The sequence below is a fragment of the Xenopus laevis genome, chromosome 2S, assembly GCF_017654675.1.
Source record: "Xenopus laevis strain J_2021 chromosome 2S, Xenopus_laevis_v10.1, whole genome shotgun sequence".
Classification (NCBI taxonomy): Eukaryota; Metazoa; Chordata; class Amphibia; order Anura; family Pipidae; genus Xenopus; species Xenopus laevis.
In genome coordinates, this window is record NC_054374.1 from 132,471,285 (window position 1) to 132,491,696 (window position 20,412).

The 20,412-nt window shown below is 39.9% G+C and overlaps 1 protein-coding gene across 1 annotated transcript in view; it reads left to right on the plus strand.

Moving 5' to 3' along the window:
- The first annotated feature begins 5,913 nt into the window (after positions 1 to 5,913).
- Positions 5,914 to 20,412, plus strand: part of pip4k2c.S (phosphatidylinositol-5-phosphate 4-kinase, type II, gamma S homeolog) — a 29,410-nt gene continuing 14,911 nt past the window's right edge. The window contains 2 exon segments of the mRNA NM_001095295.1: positions 5,914 to 6,205; positions 20,291 to 20,388. Of these exon segments, the coding sequence (NP_001088764.1) occupies positions 6,023 to 6,205; positions 20,291 to 20,388 (281 nt within the window). The 5' untranslated portion in view covers positions 5,914 to 6,022.

A 20,412-nucleotide genomic window follows, 5' to 3' on the forward strand; every position in this document is an offset into this window, starting at 1 on the left:
TGCTTTATGCATATACCCCATGTACAAGTCTCTGATGGCGTACCTGTACAAAACGTTCTGCTACTTTTTGCAGTATTTTGCAGTATTCAAATAGTAGGAGACTCCAACTTAAAATACTTAAGTGTATTTATAAAAAATAAAATAGAAAAGCAAAATAAAAAGTTATGGGTGGCCCCTTCTATATGTATATAAACATATATTGGGTTATGTAATAAAAGACATGCCAACCAATCAGCAGGTTTAAAAGCAAATGTCTTACTGGTTGCTGTATGTCATCAGAGCTGTCAACATAGATGGCTGCCGTGCTGGGGATTGTGAACATGGCTCAGGGGGTTCTTACTGTGACATCACAGCACATGAGCGTAATGCACAATTACATCACTGAATGCTAACTGCACAAGCACAGTGAGTGAAATGAGGACATTTTTTATCGTTTGAGCGGGGTGCGAGTGGGAAAATATTGTGACTCTACTTTTGTAGAGTTGGTAGCTCTGTGTGATACTGCATCTTGAAAATCTTAGTGCCTTTTATTAAATATGGGGGATCGTTTTCTCTGTCAATGTGATCTCATCTCATAAGGTACTAGCGGTGATCATGGCAAACATTGCTAGGCTTTATTAAAGCAGCTTTTGCCCTTTACAGCGCAGCAGAGGTTTTGTTGATTGGAAAAGCCTATTACATAGGTAATTAGCCACTGAGCTCCTGGTCCAGCAACAATCATTGATTGCTGAAGTTGCGGTCAGAGGAAAAGAGGCTTTATAGCAGCTTTTCATAAATAGCTGAAAAATAAACTGCAGAAGTGCTTAGGACATCACTATGAAAGTGCGGATGAGGCAGATTTGCCATGAAAATGCATACGTTAACATGCCAAAGCGGACCCGTGTGTGCACTGACAGGGGCATTTGCTACCTTTCATACTAAAGATGTGACAGAAAGATGGTGTTTTTCCACCAGCAGCCTAACAACAGAACAATGGGAAGGTAACCAGATTGAAGTTCCCTAACACAAGTTAATAGCTGTCTGTTAGATAGCAGAACAGCACTCAATAGTAAAATCCAGGTCCCACTGCGACACATTCAGTTACATTGAGTAGGAGAAACAATAGCCTGTCAGAAAGCAGTTCCATCTTAAAGTGCTGGCTCTTTCTGAAAGCACATGAACAGGCAAAATGACATGAGATGGCTGACAACACACCAATATTACAACTAAAAAAAACCTGCTGGCTCAGGAATTAAAATTTATATTGTAGAGTGAATTATTTGCAGTTTAAACAGTGTAATTTAGAGAAGCATTTGAATGACAAGATTACTGTATTTTTGTCTGCTCAAGAATACTGGCCACTCTGTGTCCTAGCAAAGGTAGCACAAATCCAGTCCTAATTGAAGCAAGCATAGCCAACGTTTCCAGATGAAAAGCCAAGAGCAACCAAACGTAAAGGCTGGAGAAACCTGAAACACATTCCCTGTATGTATTAGAAAGGAGACGCCTGAGGCTCAGTCACTGTGTACTGTGAATAACTAGAAGAACCTAAAATTCTGTTGGAAAAAGTGACTGAAAGCCACAGGCAGCACAAACTCTACTGCAAAAAAAAGGAACCTTAAGCACAATCTTGAACAACAGGAGAAAAGGCTAAATATACCAAATACTGGTTTAAAAAAGGAAATTGAAATTCTGCTCTTAAATTAGCTTGAAGCTACTTTTTCCATGCCTCGTGGCAAACCCCGCATTGATTTTCACTGTAAATGGCAATTTCAAAGCCATCAAAGGGAATTATGGTATAACTGATGAATGGGCATAAGAGTGATCATTTGAGATAAAGCGAGAGGAGGTCATTTGTGACTAAGGGTGCCACCAGCTGGTATTTGACCAGTTTAACCAGTTAGAGCTGGGGCTAGTATTACAAACTTACCAGCAATCTTTTTGCCATCATTTTAGCAATCCTTTTCTCCCCAATCTAAAGTGTTTTGGCATTAAACCCTGCTTTTTGAACCCTCTTTCCTCTCTCCCACAGCTTACATTCTCTGATGCTACTATAATCTGCTCATCGCTCCCCGATTTCACAGATCCCCCCAGTGACATCACAGAACCGCCAAGTGACATCACATAACCGCCTATTCCCTGTTCCCATGACAATCAGAATGTCCCCTTGATAAGGGCCCACTTAAAAGGTGAAGGTGGGGACCCTATTTACAAGAACGAAGAGATTACAGGGTTTTAAAATTTTTTTAAAAAGGGGGTTACCAGTGGGAGAGCATTTTTTCCACAGCAAAAATGACAAAGAACTGCCCTTACAGCCAAACAGATGGCTCTGTCCTCAAGGCCAGGGTACTAGTGACCAAGGCTAACTTGAGAACAGAATCCATCCAAGTCAGGAGACTCACCGGTAAATCTGCATACACAGCATTTTTTCTTTTTCACTCACAATGGATTTTTTTGCAGTCATTCCAGAACCATTGCGGCCAATCTGTCAAGAATCATGTACTTTCTAATGTGCTTTGATGCAATTGTGCTGAAAATTATAAGTGCTTTTGGCGTCACCTGCACCATTCAATGTAAAAATGACATGCGTGTCTGGCGCAACTTTACTGTGGGAACCCTGCTGTGGAGTTGGAAGCAATTTTGAATATCTGGAGTCACAGTTGGCGTCAGCAAGAATGTACCAACTCAAACTCCTTATATATTTAAATTGTAATGAAATATAAAAAAATAAAACTACAAATACAGGTTTGGATGGCCGATAGGGTAGCGCATCAGCTTCCTAGCCAGTCGTTCTTTGGTTTGTTCCTAAAAGCAGATACCATCTTCAGCCTTAGCTAGGAGCGATCATGTTCCTTTTGCCACACGAGGAGGCTTGTTGCTCCTGCCTCCCCCTCACCTTTTTGAAACCAGAGGGGGGCTGTGTGCAGAAATTTGGCTCTTAAAGTTACCAGCATTTTTGCTGCCCCTATTAACCATAGGGGCGATGCCATCTGAGGTGTGTTTCTAAACTTGTCTCATTGGCCTTAACTCAGTCTTTCAGGTCGAGTCTCACCTTTTTTAGAGAGATGTCTGATCCTGATACCCTGGTTACCAGAAACGGAACTAGAGGGGGGCGGGCCCTGGCGCAGGACGAGCAGCCGGGCCCCCGCCCCCCTCCGTAAACCCGGAACTGGCCGGGATATGCACGGCGCGCGGACTGCCGGGGGGCCCTGAGGGGGTGCGGGCCCTGGCCCGCTCGCACCCCCTGCTCCCCCGGTAGTTCCGCCCCTGCTGGTTACTGAGTATAATCACATACTATCCATCATTTGCCCCTTTACATGCTAAGCGTAATAGTTCTCAAAACCCCACGCCCCTGGCTGAATTCAAAACAAGAGTCTTAAGCTCCTGTATAAGATCTGCTGAATGCATGTGGATGAAAACCCGTATGCCAGCCTGATTCATTCTAAATTTCTACAGTCATGCCTCAATTCCGCCTTGTGAAAGGCCAAGCAAGAGTACTACAGTACCCTTATAAACAACAGCGCATATTCTATATTCAATACTCTTCTCCATCATGCATCAACAGTATCAGTCAATCAGCATTTGTGTCTTTAAAGAAACAGTAACATCAAAAAATGAAAGTGTTTTAAAGTAATACAAATATAATGTACTGTTGCCCTGCACTGGTAACACTGCTGTGTTTGCTTCAGAAACACTACTATTGTTTATATAAATAAGCTGCTGTGTAGCAATTGGGCAGCTATTCAAAGGAGAAAAGGTTCAGGTTACACAGCAGATAAGCTCTGTAGAACATAATGGTGTTATCTGTTGTTCACTATTTAACCTTTGCCATTTAGCCTTTTTTCAATTTCTGCCATTGCTACAGAGCAGCTTGTTTATATGACCTATAGTAGTGTTTCTGAAGAAAACAGACCAGTTTTACCAGTGCAGGGCAACATTACATGACATTTTCATTACTTTAAAACACTTTCATTTTTTGGTGTTACTGTTCCTTTAAGTTACCCTTCCATTTAGACTGTTAGCACTACAGGGCATCCATCCTCTTGTCTCCTTCAAACTAAGAACTTAATCGTTATTGTAACTAAATGTATTTGTATTGTAAGTTGTACTTATTTGTATTTATTATTGCAATGACCCCATTTGTTCTACTAATGTATTGTTCTGCTGTACAGTGCTTTGCCTTCAAGGAGCGCTATACAAATAAAAATATACGTACATATAAATAGCTTTAAAATTGCTGCGCTGTGGCAGTGATGAAACGCTTTGTATGTTGTGTTCTTAACTTATTTCAATTCAAATAGAAAATACATTGGTATATTAAAAACAGAGGAGACAGAGGATATAAGTACCAACTCCACAGCCCTGAAATCCTGGAGCTATAGACACCTTCACAGGTGGAAGGTGAAGCAGAGATCAGCCCCCACACAGAGAGGCAGCAAATAGATGAGATGAGGAAATGTGCTGGGAGATATTTGTTATATAATACACAAAAGCCATGAATATCTTGTAAATTATATCCTTATAAACGGTGAGTAGTGATGTCATCAGTTATAAACGGTGAGTAGTGATGTAATTTCTGTCACATGACTCACTAAAATTTGTGTATTATAATTAATAAAGTACCCCCAGTTGTAAAATATGAGGATATTATAAGTTACCTCGGAGTTCCATGACCTGTATAAAAACACTCGGCCTTCGGCCTCGTGTTTTTATATGGTCATGAAACTCCTCGGTAACTTATAATATCCTTATATTTTACAAGAGGGGGTACTTTATTCACTATATAACACAAGTAGTGCCTCCATACTTGCCTTAAAATTCCTTACGCAAACACCCGCCATGACACATGGAAAAAACACCACAGCAGTGAATCACCACCCCCTTATGTAATGCAGAACTACAACTCCCAGAGCTTCTTTTTTATGAGTTTTCTGCAGCTGCTTTGATTCCTACTCACACCCAATCCATTTCCAAAGGAAACCAAAGATGTGAGGCAGGGTTGCCAGGTTGGCAGTAACGGTTTTCCAGCCGAATTGGGTTTGTACTTTGGAAAGCAACCAAAATTTTTTCTTGCCTTAATGTGCCAAGCCTGCATCTCCCAATGCATGTTGGGTAATGTAGTTTTTGCCAACCGCCAAGTTTAATGTAAGTCTACAGTACCCAGCATGCAATGGGATTGTCTTGTGTAGAAGTCGTCAGTTACCAGATTTTGGGATCTGTACCCCAGTCTCCCGTCACCCGTTCTTGCATTTTCTGGTGACTTTCCTCAATTTCAGACAATTTTTGGACAAATATCTGCTGGCTACCAAAATGTATAGAGGTTGACCTGTTTTACCAACATGTATTGAAATTGTATATGAATTAGGGCCTTACGGGGCCCCTATACCCCCCTCTGTAGTTACACCCCTGAATCTGTCCCATTTTGCTTTATGGAAAGAAAAGTTTGAAAAAGGCATATTTTAATTTCTATACTTTTACTTTTTAGACTTTTTTTACTTAACCTATTTTGCTATTTTTGGGCTACTTTTGAGGTGCCTCTTGGCAAGTTTTGGCCTGGTTTTGTAGCTGCCTGGAAAATGTTGCTGTTTTTGAAAATTAGACCTGGCAACCCTGAAGCGAGGCACGTTTAATGGCACGCACATTTGCAGTTCAGTGTGACGTATCCATACTGGGTTACACCTCCGCCCTACTTATGCCCGTGAACTTCACAAGCAAAGCGATTAGCAGCCAGGCACGGCCATTGCCCACATGTAATATGGCACCACGGCCCCTACTACCAGCATTGCTCTAATAAAAACAAAATAGCCATGGTGATAGTGTCACTCCGCTGGAATGACGTAGGGTTAGCGAGCCACCAATGAACGGCTTGGGTGTAGGTGGTGCGCTTCTGCGCAAGCGCGTCAGGCGCCCAGGTGAGTCGATTGGGGCGGGGAAACTTAGCCACGGAAGCCTGCAGGGTACCGGCTTGAAGAAGAAGAAGAAGGGGAGGAGGAGGCTCGTGGGTAGGGGTCGGTGGCGACAGTTCACGTATCTCCGTGCTGACATGTCCTCCTCCGGCGCAATGCCCGCTGTTTCTTCCACCTCTTCCTCCGCGGCAGTGGGAATCTTATCGGCCACTACAGCTAAAACCAAGACCAAAAAGAAGCACTTCGTGCAGCAGAAAGTGAAGGTTTTCCGAGCCAGCGACCCCCTCATCAGTGTATTAATGTGGGGAGTGAACCACTCGGTAAGGGCCTGACACTGACTCACTCACTGACTGAGAGCGGCTAATGCAGAGGCTAAACTGTTGCTGAAGTCACATCCGAGCAGTCGAATAGACTCCCAGTGTAAGAGCAGAGATATAGACAGTCTGCCAACTTAACTCACTGCCCTATAACCCCCTACCTTAGTATAGGCTGAATTAAACTGCTCAATCACCTTTAGGTTAACTTTTAGTAGATTTTAGAAATCCCAACTCTAAGCAACCTTTCAATTGGTCATCTTTGTTTTTTTTCCCTCCACCTTTCATATGTGGTTCATTGACTCCATCTAAAAAAACAAATCCTTTGTAAGGCTACAAATGTATCTTTTTGTTACTTTTTATTATCTTTCTATTCAAGCCTTCTATTCATATTCCAGTATCTTATTCAAATCAATGCATGGTTGCTAGGGGAATTTTTATCCTAGCGACCTTGTTGGTTTTAAGGTTCATTTGTAAATGTAATTCCCATTGAAGTCAGTTGGAATCGGTATCTGTCTCTTTCTGTTGTCTGCTCAGGAGCATTTGACTTTTGCAAGGAACAGTTCAGTGTAAAAATAAAAAGTGGGTAAATAGGCCGTGCAAAAAAAAAAAATGTTTATAATATAGTTAGATATCCAAAAATGTAATGTATAAAGGCTGGAGTGATTTATTGTCTTACATAATAGCTAGAACACAACTTCCTGCTTTTCAGCTCTCTAACTCTGAGTTAGTCAGTGACTTTAAAGGAGAAGGAAACCCTTTCGGGCAAAACCCTCCCCCCCGTAGGCCCCCCCCTTTGTCCTCCCCCCCCCCCAGGCAAATGCCCCTAACTTCTTAGTCACCCCTCCGTGCAGTTATGTCCCATGTGCCCCCCCTTAAAGGAGAAGGAAACCCTTTCGGGCAAAACCCTCCCCCCCGTAGGCCCCCCTTTGTCCTCCCCCCCCAGGCAAATGCCCCTAACTTCTTAGTCACCCCTCCGTGCAGTTATGTCCCATGTGCCCCCCCTTAAAGGAGAAGGAAACCCTTTCGCGCAAAACCCCTCACCCCCTCCTCCCCCCCCCCCGGGCAAATGCCCTAACTTGTTAGTCACCTTTCCGTGCAGGTCCTCAATTTGCCGAGTTCAAGGGCGCCATCTTCGTCCAATCGCTCTTCTTCCTGTATTTGGCAGCGCATGTGCAGTAGGAGGCGTTTACCGTTTGGATCTACTGCGCATGCACCGAACGTCGCATAGTTTCCGAAAAAAGAAATCGGAAGCTTCATGAAATTAGAGCTCACGCGCAGTAGATCCGACCGGCAAATGCCTCCTACTGCGCATGCGCCGCCAAACACAAGTACAGGAAGAAGAGCGCCCGGGGGGAGGAAGGGGTGAGGGGTTTTGCGCCAAAAGGGTTTTCTTCTCCTTTAAGTGGGGCCACATGGGACATAACTGTTCAGTGAGTTTGCAATTGATCCTCAGCATTCTGCTCAGATTAAAAAGCAACAGTTATAATGTGCCCTCCTCAAGTCACTGATTGGTTACTGACTGGTAACCAATCACTGGAAACCAAGAGAGCTGAAAAGCAGGAAGTAGTGTTCTGGCTATTATGTTAGACAACAAGTCACTCCAGCCTTTATACATTACATTTTTTGGCTAATTATATATTGAAAACATTGTTTACTTTGCATAGCCTATCTATTTACCCAGTTTTTATTTTTTTACTGGACAATTCCTTTAAAGGAGAATTCAACTCTTAACTAACTAGCTGCTACACCAGGCAAATGGCCCTAACTTTTTTCATATCCCTCGGTGTAGATTCAGGGATCGCAGTTCACGGCAGCCATCTTCCGGGTTTTCGTGTCTTCTTCCGGCGCTTCATGTTGCGAACCGGGAAATTGCTCCAATTGCGCATTGCACCGCTTTGTTGGTCTCCGTCTCAGATTACCGAAGACCCGGAAGATGGCTGCCGTGAACTGCGATCCCTGAATCTGCACCGAGGGATATGTTAAAAGTTAGGGGCATTTGCCCGGGGTAGCAGCTAGGCTGGGGGGGGGATGAGGGAGGGGGGTCTACTTAGGGTAGTGGGGAAGGGTTATTTTTTAGTTAAGAGTTGAATTCTATTTTCAACAATGTTGCAGAAGATTCTGCCTGTTGGCCTGTGATAAAGGATGTGAGGCTGTGCATCAGAACCAGCAGTGCAGAAAGGAACAGCCAGTTCTGATAACAATTAGCTGTTACATTTAGAAATAATTTTAAAACCAGTGGCATTTTTTAATGAATGTCTTTAAAAAAAGTTCCTTAAAAGGGTGGTTCACCTTTAAGTTAAATTTTAGTATTTTATACAATGGCCAATTCTAAGCAGCTTTTCAGTTGGTCGTCATTTTTTATTTTGTATAGTCTTTGAATTATTTGCCTTCTGATTCTAGCATTTCTAGCTTTCAAATGCTTTTTAATTCAGCAGCTCTCCAGTTTCCAGTAAGCCAGTTGAATAGAGGTCTATGTATTAGACACACTACGCCTTATTCACGTTAGACCTCACCAAGGCCACTATTTAAAGGGGAACTCCAGCTTCCAAACCAAAATTTTATAAAGAGGCCCTCATAACACAGAACACAGAAACCCCTAATATATCCATCACAGTTACCTTCAAGTTACCTTCTTCAAAAAGTATGAATAAATGCAATTTTCTATGCTCAAATCCAGCTGTTTAACAGTTCTTCTCTTTCTGCATTATTTGAATGGCAGCGAAGGAGGGACTAAAACACTGATGTTACAAATTATAACAACAGTTATAAAGTTTGTTAAGCAAAATTAACTTTAATTACATGTTATGTTCATTAAATGTTGTTTTCTTAAGTCTTGGGAATCACAGCCTAGCTAGCAGGTGCCATTTTGTGGACACTGTTAAGGAAAGTTGTATATCACCCCAAAATCTGGTGTATGCTCCCGAATAGGGGACCTAATGCTATGCGCTGTGCCCTACACAATTATTGTAAGAAGCTAGGAAAAATGCGAGGAGTGCTGTGAAATCTAGGAAGTACAGAATGGGAAAATAAAAGTAATTGACTTCCCCACCTCTGTGCCTCAGGCATATCAGCCAGAGCCACACCCCCTTCTTGTTTGCTCTTTGTTAAAATATCATATTTGATTCTAGGCTTTGAATACAAACTTTGTGATCAATGCTTTCAATTCATGTTTTTTTTCAGTAAATAAATCAGTATCATTTGAATTCTATAGAGAAACCATCATCATTTGAATTATTTGAATCCTACCAAGATAGCTGAAGTTTTTTCCATGTTTTCAATATAGCTTATACAATGGTATAAAATTCAGTTTATACAAGTTATTAAAATCTTTTGGAATCGTTATTATTTCATTGCAGATGGAACTCACTTGAAGGGAAACTTTGCTGCTATATCTCTTTGCATTTCACTTGGTAAACTTACATTTAATGCTTCTGATTTAGATGCATTTATTTTAAAATCAGAAACTTCACCAAATTGTTTTGTGGCCATTATATTCAGAACAGACCCTTGTGGATTAGGGATGCACCCAATCTAGGATTCGGTTCGGGATTACACCTTTTTCAGCAGGATTCGGCCAAATCCTTGTGCCTGGCCAAACCGATTCAGAATCCTAATTTGCATATGTCAATTAGGGGCGCGTAGGGAAATCGTGACTTTTCATCACAAAAGAAGAATTTTTTTCCTTTCCTGCCCCTAATTTGCATATGCAAATTCAGAATCGGTTCGGTATTTGGCCAAAACTTTCACCAAGGATTCGGCCGAATCCCAAATAGTGGATTCTGTGCATCCCTAGTTATAAATCATCTGCAAAATCAATCAATTTATTGTTTAGTGTAAAGACTTTTTTTATTCCTGTTTTTATTTGCACTAAAATGAGAGTAAAAATTCCATAATCAAATAAAAACAATAGGTTATAGTGAGCACCCCTGTCTAGTCCCATTGCATATGTTTTCAACTTACCTTAATATCCCATTCACTCTTATTCTAGCAGAGGGTGTATCATACAACAGTAGAATTATGTTTATGGATATCTCCCTTGAGAAAGTCCCAGGATATCCTGTTAGTTTGTGCATACTGGATGCGAGAAATCAATCTAATAGCAATATCTTTACCCTCTCTGTTTTATAAACCCCGATTGGTCCTGATGAACTAATTTTGGAATTATTGGATTCAGTTTATCTGCTGAGATGGGATAGATGTTTTTTTTTTAGATGGGGTCAGTCAGTGACCCACATTTGAAAGTTGGAAAGAGTAAGAAGAAGAAGGCAAATATTTCATAAACTGTAAAAACTAAAAAAAAATGTCAATTGAAAAAGTTGCTTAGAATTTGTCATTCTATAACATGCTTAAAGTTAACTTTTAAAGAAAAACTAAACCCTAAAAAAGAATATGGCTAAAAATGCCATATTTTATATACTGAACTTAATGCATCAGCCTAACGTTTCAGCTTCTCAATAGCAGCAATGATCCAGGACTTCTAGCTTGTCACAAGGGGGTCACCATTAGGGATGGGCGAATTTAGCTTCACCAAAAATTCGGGGAAAAAGTTGAAAATTCGCCAAAATGCATTGAAGTCTATGTGCATCAAGTCTTTTTTGTTGTGCAATGCGGTGTGTCCCTTTTTTCTTTTTAGTTGTGTGACCATTTTTTTCACCTATTAGATTCTATGGGAGTCAGGGAAATCATTTCTTTCCCTAGAAGTGCAGGCTAATAGAGCCCACACTCCAGTGGGGGGAATTTATTTTAAAGAACATTTTGCCTCACCAGCTGTAAGCTACCTGAACCAGGAGAGAGCTTCTGGTGTGGGCTGCAATGCTGGGGCAGACGCATCCATGTGACAGTTTTCGAGGCCACTCCTACGGCGCATGTGAGCAATCCAGGAGACTCCTTGCTGTTGGCATAGCACTTACTGGGAGCATTTTTTGGCAAAAAATTATTGTTTCCTCCAACAATATTAGTCTAAAAGTCCGCACCTTCATTGGGGGAAACAATAGGTACCCTATTTCTTTGAAAACACAGGGCATTAATCTTAACACAGTTTAGGTTTAAAACGACTGTCAAGACTGTCCGACATTCTTGACTTTCAAAATTTATTCATGTTTTTCTTTGGTTTTTCATGCAGTGTGTTCTATTGATCAGCTGTATTGAAATGTATGTACTGCAGCTGCTGCATAACTCCAGCACTCCTCAGCCATAGCTGCTGTTACGCATGTAAAAACTTGTTTTGGAGTATCTGTAGCTGGCTACACATGACTCTTGGCTGAATGTTTGTGTAGATTTGCTACCCAAAGATGGCTGTTCAGTCTTGTCACAAGGATGCACAGATCCCTGAATTTCCAGCGCAATCTACAACCACATGTATGGGCCAAGTTGGGTAATTGGTTGGTCAATTTTGACCATTATGGCTAATTAATCATGTGTTTTTATAATGCAAGGTACAAGTAGGTACTCATCTGATTGTTGCCTTCCATCTCTTGGGGAGAAAAACAACATATAGTGCAGAGTTATTCTGCAGCAGTTTATTTTTTTACACGCACACGTCACTTTGTTCAGAAGCCAATTAACCGACCTGTATGTTTTTGGAGTGTGTAAAAAAAAAAAAATAGAACAAAGGGGAAACCCACATAGACACAGGGAGAACTGGCAAACTCTTTGCTGAAAGTGCCCTAGCTATATTGCTAACCATTGTGCTACCACACTGCCGTAGGACTAGTATAATACCAAAAATAAAAAATGCATGACAAGATGTCACCTCCTCATGCATTTGTTAGATATTATATAGTAATATACATAAAATATAAAGACAAAAGCCCTCCAAATATTATTCCCCCACAGGCAAATAGACTGAGATCCACAGTTATAATATATTCTATTTATATATATATATATATATATATATTTTTTTTTTTTTGTGATACTGATCTGATACTATGTTTTTGTAAAACCCTGAAAGTTGTCTATCAATTAAATGTTTATGTAATAATATTTATTGTAGCAAAACATCATTACATTCAGCCGATAATAGGCATATGGGTAGCTCTTTATGACTTGATTTCATTTCCCCAGATTAAGAGGAAATGTAGAATACTGTTCTGATTTACAGCCAGAAATATGCGGGTTAGTAATAGTATCTCTGTATTTTCATTTCTCAGAGCATCCAAAGCTACACTTACGGTACATTCCTGTTTTTTGCTGCAACCAAATATCATTTTGAGTGGTTTTAAACTAAAGTAGGAGACAACTAGAATATGTACTTTGTAATATCACTTATGTTTTTTGGATATCGTGTATTCAGTTGTAAAATTCCACTGTGAGCAAAGCAAATAGTGGCTATGCACTTTTTTCCCTTAGGCTAATAACATACTTTTCGAGCTTTTCTCTCTTTTTCTCTTAACATAGCCCAAAATGGCCTACATTGGTTTACTTTATAGTTAAAAGGATTTGTAGTTGTTGCTGCTAAGAGCACCTCCATGTTATTAGGGATAGTTGCTAGCATTTGCTATAATATTTAGCTTTATGTGAATACTTTTGGGAATGGAGTTTACAAAGCAAATACAGCCTTACTCTGGCCTAATAGCAACTAATTAGCAATTAGTAACTTTAAAGGAACCGTAACACCAAAAAAATTGTGTTTTTAAATGACAGTATAATATAGTGTTTCCCTGTATGGGTAAAACTGGTGTTTTTGCTTCAGTAACAGAACTATAGTTTATATAAACAAGCTGCTGTGTAGCCATGGGATCAGCTATTCAAGCACAGGAGACACAGTAGATAACAGATAAGTTCTGAAGAATCCCATTGTATACTACAGAGCTTATCTGTTATCTGCTGGATAATTTTCTCCCTTTTCCAGCTTGAATAGCTGCCCCCCATGGCTACACAGTAGTGTGTTTATATAAACTATAGTAATCTTTCTCAAGCAAACACACCAGTTTTACCAATGCAGCTCAACACTGTTATATTTTCATTACTGTAAAACACTAACTTTTTGGTGTTAGTGTTCCTTTAAAAGGATAGTATACCCACTTTTTAAACAGTGGTTCAATAGGGCTTGTACTGAATGTGTTTTTTTGCTTATGGTTTTAATTAGGATGTATACAAGGTTTGTATTTCTTGCACTAAACAGAACAAAATAAAACAAAAAAAACATTCTGTACAGTCTGTAACTGGGGAAGGGAGGAGTTTATTTATACATAGACTTCTCTGTAGACTGCTAATGTAATTTGTTTAGACTTTGCTCATTGGGACCAGGAAGTATAATGTGATTTTGTTTCATTTTCAAATTTCAAAACCACATTTCCTTATTAAAACAATAGGAAAAAGGTATGTTCAGCACAAGCCTTATTTACTGAACTCCTATCGAACCATGGACATACTGTCTCTTTAACAGCAGTAAAACTGGCAATACATTGGTTAGCAAAAGTCACTCCTGGCATTGTCTGCAGCCTACTAGAAAGTATATAGGTCAAAATGATAGCCTACCTATCTCATTAGGGCCTGGTCATTTATTGATCAGGAAGAATGGAGTATTCTGTTGGTGACGGCACCAGTTTGTGTATGCATTCCTATCCTGACTGGACTGCACAGGTATTGCATATAGTATTCTCAGCAGTGAATGGTTGAATCAGTCCCACTTGTGGTCTTATAAACTGCAAATAAAGAACCACATTCCTTACTAGTTATAAAAACTTTCTATTTTGCAGTCTGCTGAATTTCCTACACCTCCATCATATATTACTAAAATCAGCTTGAAGGGGAACTATCACAAAAATGAAAATTTAATACAAGATTGATCATACTGAAATAAGAAACTTTATAGGGGGCTCCTTTTGCTTAGAAGATGTATTAGAGCTCACTCTTATTATAGTCACAAGAAATCCTGTCTTTCTACATGTAGGATTTGTGCAAAAGTCAGTTATTTTGTTAGATTTTGTTTGTACTGGAATCAGTTATTTGAGTGAGCTCTAATTCATCTGCTAGGAAAGGAAGCCCCCCTATAAGATAGTAACTGTCAATGAATATCTGACACCCAACTGCTCCATGGAGACAGAATGAAGAGCAACAGATGCTGAGAGGGATAATGAACATAAACTTGATTATTTCAGAAACGATGCAGAAATCTGATTGTGTTTAGAAATTTTTCATTTTTGCAATCGTTCCCCTTTAAATGTGGTGCTTCTGGTGGGACTGGCATTCATGCTATTGGTGTATTTACTTATAGTAGGGTTGCCACATTTTGCTAAATTTTTTACTGTCTGGTGGGGGGCGGGTGTGACGTAAAAGGGGGCGGGTTGTGTCGTAAAGGGGCTGGGCCATAGCGCGGCCAGGACAAAAACGGAGGAAAAAAAGCTACGTTTACAGGGGATTGTGGGCAGGCCGAGGGGTCTTTTTGAGGGTATTACAAATTTACCGGCAGCTACATTGCCGGTAAATTTGTAATACCGGCCCCAGCCTTGGCAGGTGTTTTACCGGCTAGGCCGGTAAAATACCGGCCAGGTGGCAACACTAATTTATAGTAACCAACCAGATTTCTGCATTTACTAGTTTGCCTTTAGAAAGTTGCTCCCAGCCCAGGGTTACTTACATCTGCTAACCTCCATACCAGACTGGGAGAGCTTCACTCACATGGGACGTCTATTGGCACAGTTTTTTTTGTAGTACTATTGATACTGACACAATCCCATCAGTTATAGCAGTGTCAGTACCACTTTAAATAGTCACATTCTCTGTGTAATGCCTTTTCCAGTATGACAAGGAGGAAGCAACATGACTATTACTGCTATAGTGTGTAATATATAACTCCAAGCTGGTGATGCATGGAGTGAATTTCTATTCCTTTGAACTTTGTTAAACTAGCTCTCATTATTAGAAGTTCAAATGAATATGACCCTCTAGGTTTAGAGAAGTGTTATCAACCCCAACCACGATTTCCGTTTTATTTAAATTTCTATTTATTTTTATTTTAGTACTATCAATTTTTTTTCATACTGAACATATCTAATTTAGAAAGAAAATAAACGGCGACTCCATGTTGTATGATCGGTTGTGAATGATAGGCCAGTCAACTGACCCTACTGTGGCCAAATAACACAAAAATCTGCTCCTTTGTTGGTGATGTAAAACCAAAAATATAAGTTTGCCTAGTGAGAAAATACAATTTCAAGCAATGTTCCAGCATACATTCATTATTTTTTTAAGGCCATTGAAAGCAGAATTTTTTGGTCCTTTATGCTACTGGCGATTCCGAGTCTGGAAACAAGTAGCAATAAAGTCAGAACCATCAGGATGAAGAATAATAAAGTCCTGATACATATGCAATATCAATTATATTTTCAAATGAGAAAACCTCCTTAAATGCGAGTAAGGCATATTGGAAAGTTGCTTAGCATTGCATTTTCTTTCATTCAGCAAAATGTTAAATTTGGGTTCAAATAGCCCTGCATATCCTGATAGCTCTTTATAAATAAAGTTATACAAATAACTCATTTTTAATTCACACTAAAGTAGTGCTCTGTTGCAGATTGTAATGTCTTCAATCGCTTTAGCTGCAGTTAAAGGGGTTGTTCACCTTTAAATTTTTTTTTTAAACTTTTAACTTTTATTATGATGTACAGAGTGATATTCTGAGAGAATTTGCAATTGATTTTCATTTTATATTATTTGTGTGTTTTCAGTTATTTAGCTTTTTATTCAGCAGTTCTCCAGTTTGCAATTTTAGAAAACTGGTTGCTAGGGTCCAAATTACCCTATGCATTGATATGAATAATGAATATGAATGAGAGGCCTGAATAAAAAGACGAGTAATGAAAAGTAGCAATAAGAAAAAAATTGTAGCCTTGAAAAGCATTTATTTTTTAGATGGGGTCAGTGATCCCCCCATTTGAAAGCTGGAAAGAGTCAGAAGAATATGAATAAGAGAGGCCTGAATAGAAAGTTGAGTAATAAAAAGTAGCAATAAATGTGTAGCCTTACAGAGCATTAGTTGTTAGATGGTGTCAGTGACCCCCCCATTTGAAAGCGGGAAAGAGTTAGAAGAAGAAGGCAAATAAATCAAAAATTATAAAAAAAAGACCAACTGAAAAATTTCTGAGTATTAGTCATTCTATAACATACTTAAAGTAAAATTAAAGGTGAACCACCCCTTTAAAGGACAAGGAAAGGGAAATCCACTGGGTTGCCAGTGTGTTAGGCACTCCCCCGTGAATATCAAAGCTAACCTTAGGTTTGAGGCCGCTGCTCAAGGTCCCTCTAAAGTGCCAGGGTACTGTTCCTGCACTGCTGGAATCTTTTGAAATGCCCCAGAGATCCTCTGCACTGTCCAGATAGAGCAATTGAAAATTTGCAACTACTGTGTATATACAGTGTCCAGGACATCCGATGAGGAATGCTGGGACTTTAGCAGTGGTGTGTGGCAGGAATAGCTCCTTTGCCTATCTAAGGTTAATAATTATATTCACTAGGGGTGCCTAACACCTTGAGACCCCCCCCCCGTGAATTTCCTTATCATTTTTCTCTATAGAAATTAAACACATGAAATGATGAATGGAGGCCATCTAACATGGGCCTGGTCTACAGCAGAGCTTGTGCAGTAAGAGAAACACATTTTGAAAAGCCCTGTTTAGTCAACAACCATTATTGAAACATATATTTGTGAGCAAAAAATGCCTACATCCTAGCTCTGGCCCGGAGTGTCTGTATAAGGCATCTGCCTCTATTCCTCTTATTTCGGCTCCAGATTTATTTTCTTAGATTTCTGTCTGAGGAAGCAAGATTTCATGCAGAGATAATAATAAGGGTAAAATACATCTGTAATGGTCCGGCTGTGGAGGAAGCCTATCTCATAGGCATTGCTGGCTTATTGAAGGACTAATTAATTCTTGTCTTGTTGAGAAATACCCATATTGACTGTTGTCCAGTAACAGTTTTGTTAATTTGAGAGCAATTTTGTGTTTTGAGGTTGTTTATTTCCTTCTAACACTTAGGGGGTTATTTATCAAAGTCTGAATTTATCTCAATATTTTCTGAAAAAAACTCAGACCAAATCTGCACAGGATTTTTGGGCTTATTTATTAATACACTTTCACGAAAATTTTATGATTTTTCATCCGATTTTCACAATTGTTTTCGTATTTTTCACCTGAAAACGCCAAATTTTGCCTGAAAACTTCACTGTATTGTCAAAAATTCGGAGCAAATCAAAAAATCATTGGGACTCCAACCTCGACAGGTCTGAGATGCCGGATTTTCAGATTCTGACTTTTCCCATCCTCGGGGCTTAATAAATTCCGAAAAATTTGTGATTTTTTTTAAAAGTCCAATTTTATAAGGAAAAATCACAAATTTGTTTGTGATTTTTGCATTCGGAGTTTAGTAAATAACCCCCTTAGTAGTGATGTGCAGGCCGACCTGAGGCCCGTTGGTCGGGCGGGTTCGGGCCGACCCCTGGACGAAATGCGCGGGTCGAGCTCTTCTCCTTCTCTCCCCGCCCGTGACCTAGTACTGCCAGCTTCCGGCACTGGAATTTATAGACTTCCGCCTGCCCCGCCGGGCGCAAGTCTATAAATAAAGGAGAGCAGCGAGCCCGGGTCGGATGTGGGTTAGGGTTGGATGCTGGTCCAGAAGTTCTCGACCCACACATCACTACCCCTTAGTGTTATGTGGTACACCATAGCAGGTCACCAGTAAATGCTATCTCATGATCGTTTGCTATGGATTTCTGACCTAGTCTAGACTTTGCTGGGAGCATACTCGATATTATGCAAAATAATTAAGTACAATTGTAATGGGCCCTTGAATATCTTTATGGCTGTTTTTTATATTCCATTATGTCCTCTAATATACTTGTAAAGATTACACTTTACAAGTACATTAGAGGACATTATAGACAAATGGCAGGGGACCTTTTTACCCATAAAGTGGATCACCATACGACGGTCAGGACAGTGAGGTTGTGGAATGCACTGCCGGGTGATGTTGTGATGGCTGATTCAGTTAATGACTTTAAGAATGGCTTGGATGATTTCTTGGACAGACATAATATCAAAGGCTATTGTGATACTAAGCTCTATAGTTAGTATAGGTATGGGTATATAGAATTTAATTAAAAGTAGGGAGGGGAGTGTGTATGGATGCTGGGTTTTCATTTGGAGGGGTTGAACTTGATGGACTTTGTCTTTTTTCAACCCAATTTAACTATGTAACTATATTGGTCTTAATGCCAAAAAAGACTGTACAGATTATATTTTCTAGTTAATTATCCATGGGAGTGCTGGAGTGTGCATAGGAGGAAAGTTTGCTTTGTATGTGCTACAGTGGTGTGAAAAACTATTTGCCCCCTTCCTGATTTCTTATTCTTTTGCATGTTTGTCACACAAAATGTTTCTGATCATCAAACACATTTAACTATTAGTCAAAGATAACACAAGTAAACACAAAATGCAGTTTTTAAATGAGGGTTTTTATTATTTAGGGAGAAAAGAAATCCAAACCTGTGTGAAAAAGTAATTGCCCCCTGAACCTAATAACTGGTTGGGCCACCCTTAGCAGCAATAACTGCAATCAAGCGTTTGCGATAACTTGCAACGAGTCTTTTACAGCGCTCTGGAGGAATTTTGGCCCACTCATCTTTGCAGAATTGTTGTAATTCAGCTTTATTTGATGGTTTTCTAGCATGAACCGCCTTTTTAAGGTCATGCCACAACATCTCAATAGGATTCAGGTCAGGACTTTGACTAGGCCACTCCAAAGTCTTCATTTTGTTTTTCTTCAGCCATTCAGAGGTGGATTTGCTGGTGTGTTTTGGCTCATTGTCCTGCTGCAGCACCCAAGATCGCTTCAGCTTGAGTTGACGGACATTCTCCTTCAGGATTTTTTGTTAGACAGTAGAATTCATGGTTCCATCTATCACAGCAAGTCTTCCAGGTCCTGAAGCAGCAAAACAACCCCAGACCATCACACTACCACCACCATATTTTACTGTTGGTATGATGTTCTTTTTCTGAAATGCTGTGTTACTTTTACGCCAGATGTAACGGGACACACACCTTCCAAAAAGTTCAACTTTTGTCTCGTCGGTCCACAAGGTATTTTCCCAAAAGTCTTGGCAATCATTGAGATGTTTTTTAGCAAAATTGAGACGAGCCTTAATGTTCTTTTTGCTTAAAAGTGGTTTGCGCCTTGGAAATCTGCCATGCAGGCCGTTTTTGCCCAGTCTCTTTCTTATGGTGGAGTCGTGAACACTGACCTTAATTGAGGCAAGTGAGGCCTGCAGTTCTTTAGATGTTGTCCTGGGGTCTTTTGTGGCCTCTCGGATGAGTTGTCTCTGCGCTCTTGGGGTAATTTTGGTCGGCCGGCCACTCCTGGGAAGGTTCACCACTGTTCCATGTTTTTGCCATTTGTGGATAATGACTCTCACTGTGGTTCGCTGGAGTCCCAAAGCTTTAGAAATGGCTTTATAACCTTTGAAATTGAACTCAGGTGTGATAAACCACAGTTAAGTTATTTTTTAACAAGGGGGGCAATCACTTTTTCACACAGGCCCATGTAGATTTGGAGTTTTTTTTCTCCCTTAATAACGTAAACCTTCATTTAAAAACTGCATTTTGTGTTCAATTATGTTATCTTTGACTAATAGTTAACGGTTTTTGATGAGCAGAAACATTTAAGTGTGACAAACATGCAAAAGAATAAGAAATCAGGAAGGGTGCAAATAGTTTTTCACACCACTGTATTTGTGCTGAATAGGAAGACATATATCCTATTATTCTCGAGTTCAGTTAATGTGGCCATATATTATAAGATCTGATTGTTTGACAAGGTTGCCAAATGAGTAGATCTCTCCCCTGATATGCCCATTAAAGGTGGGCGATATCATGCCAATTGTGTTCTAGGGCCAAGTGAATGGATTATAACAACTGGAGTAGGGGCTTTCGGGGAGAGCCAATGTGGTCCTTGAATCAACTTGAAAGTCTAACCTGCCCAAATGACATCTGCTCAGTTTCCCACCAGATAAAAATGTTTGCAGCATTCACTTATCTCTAATATGCATTGGATGAAGTTCATTATTAATGGTCTAATTTTCTTTTTTAGGTAAACGAACTTATCCAAGTTCCTGTCCCAGTGATGCTCTTACCAGACGATTTCAAAGCTAATTCTAAAATTAAAGTTACAAATCATCTTTTCAACAGGTACAAGTCTTATTTATATATTTG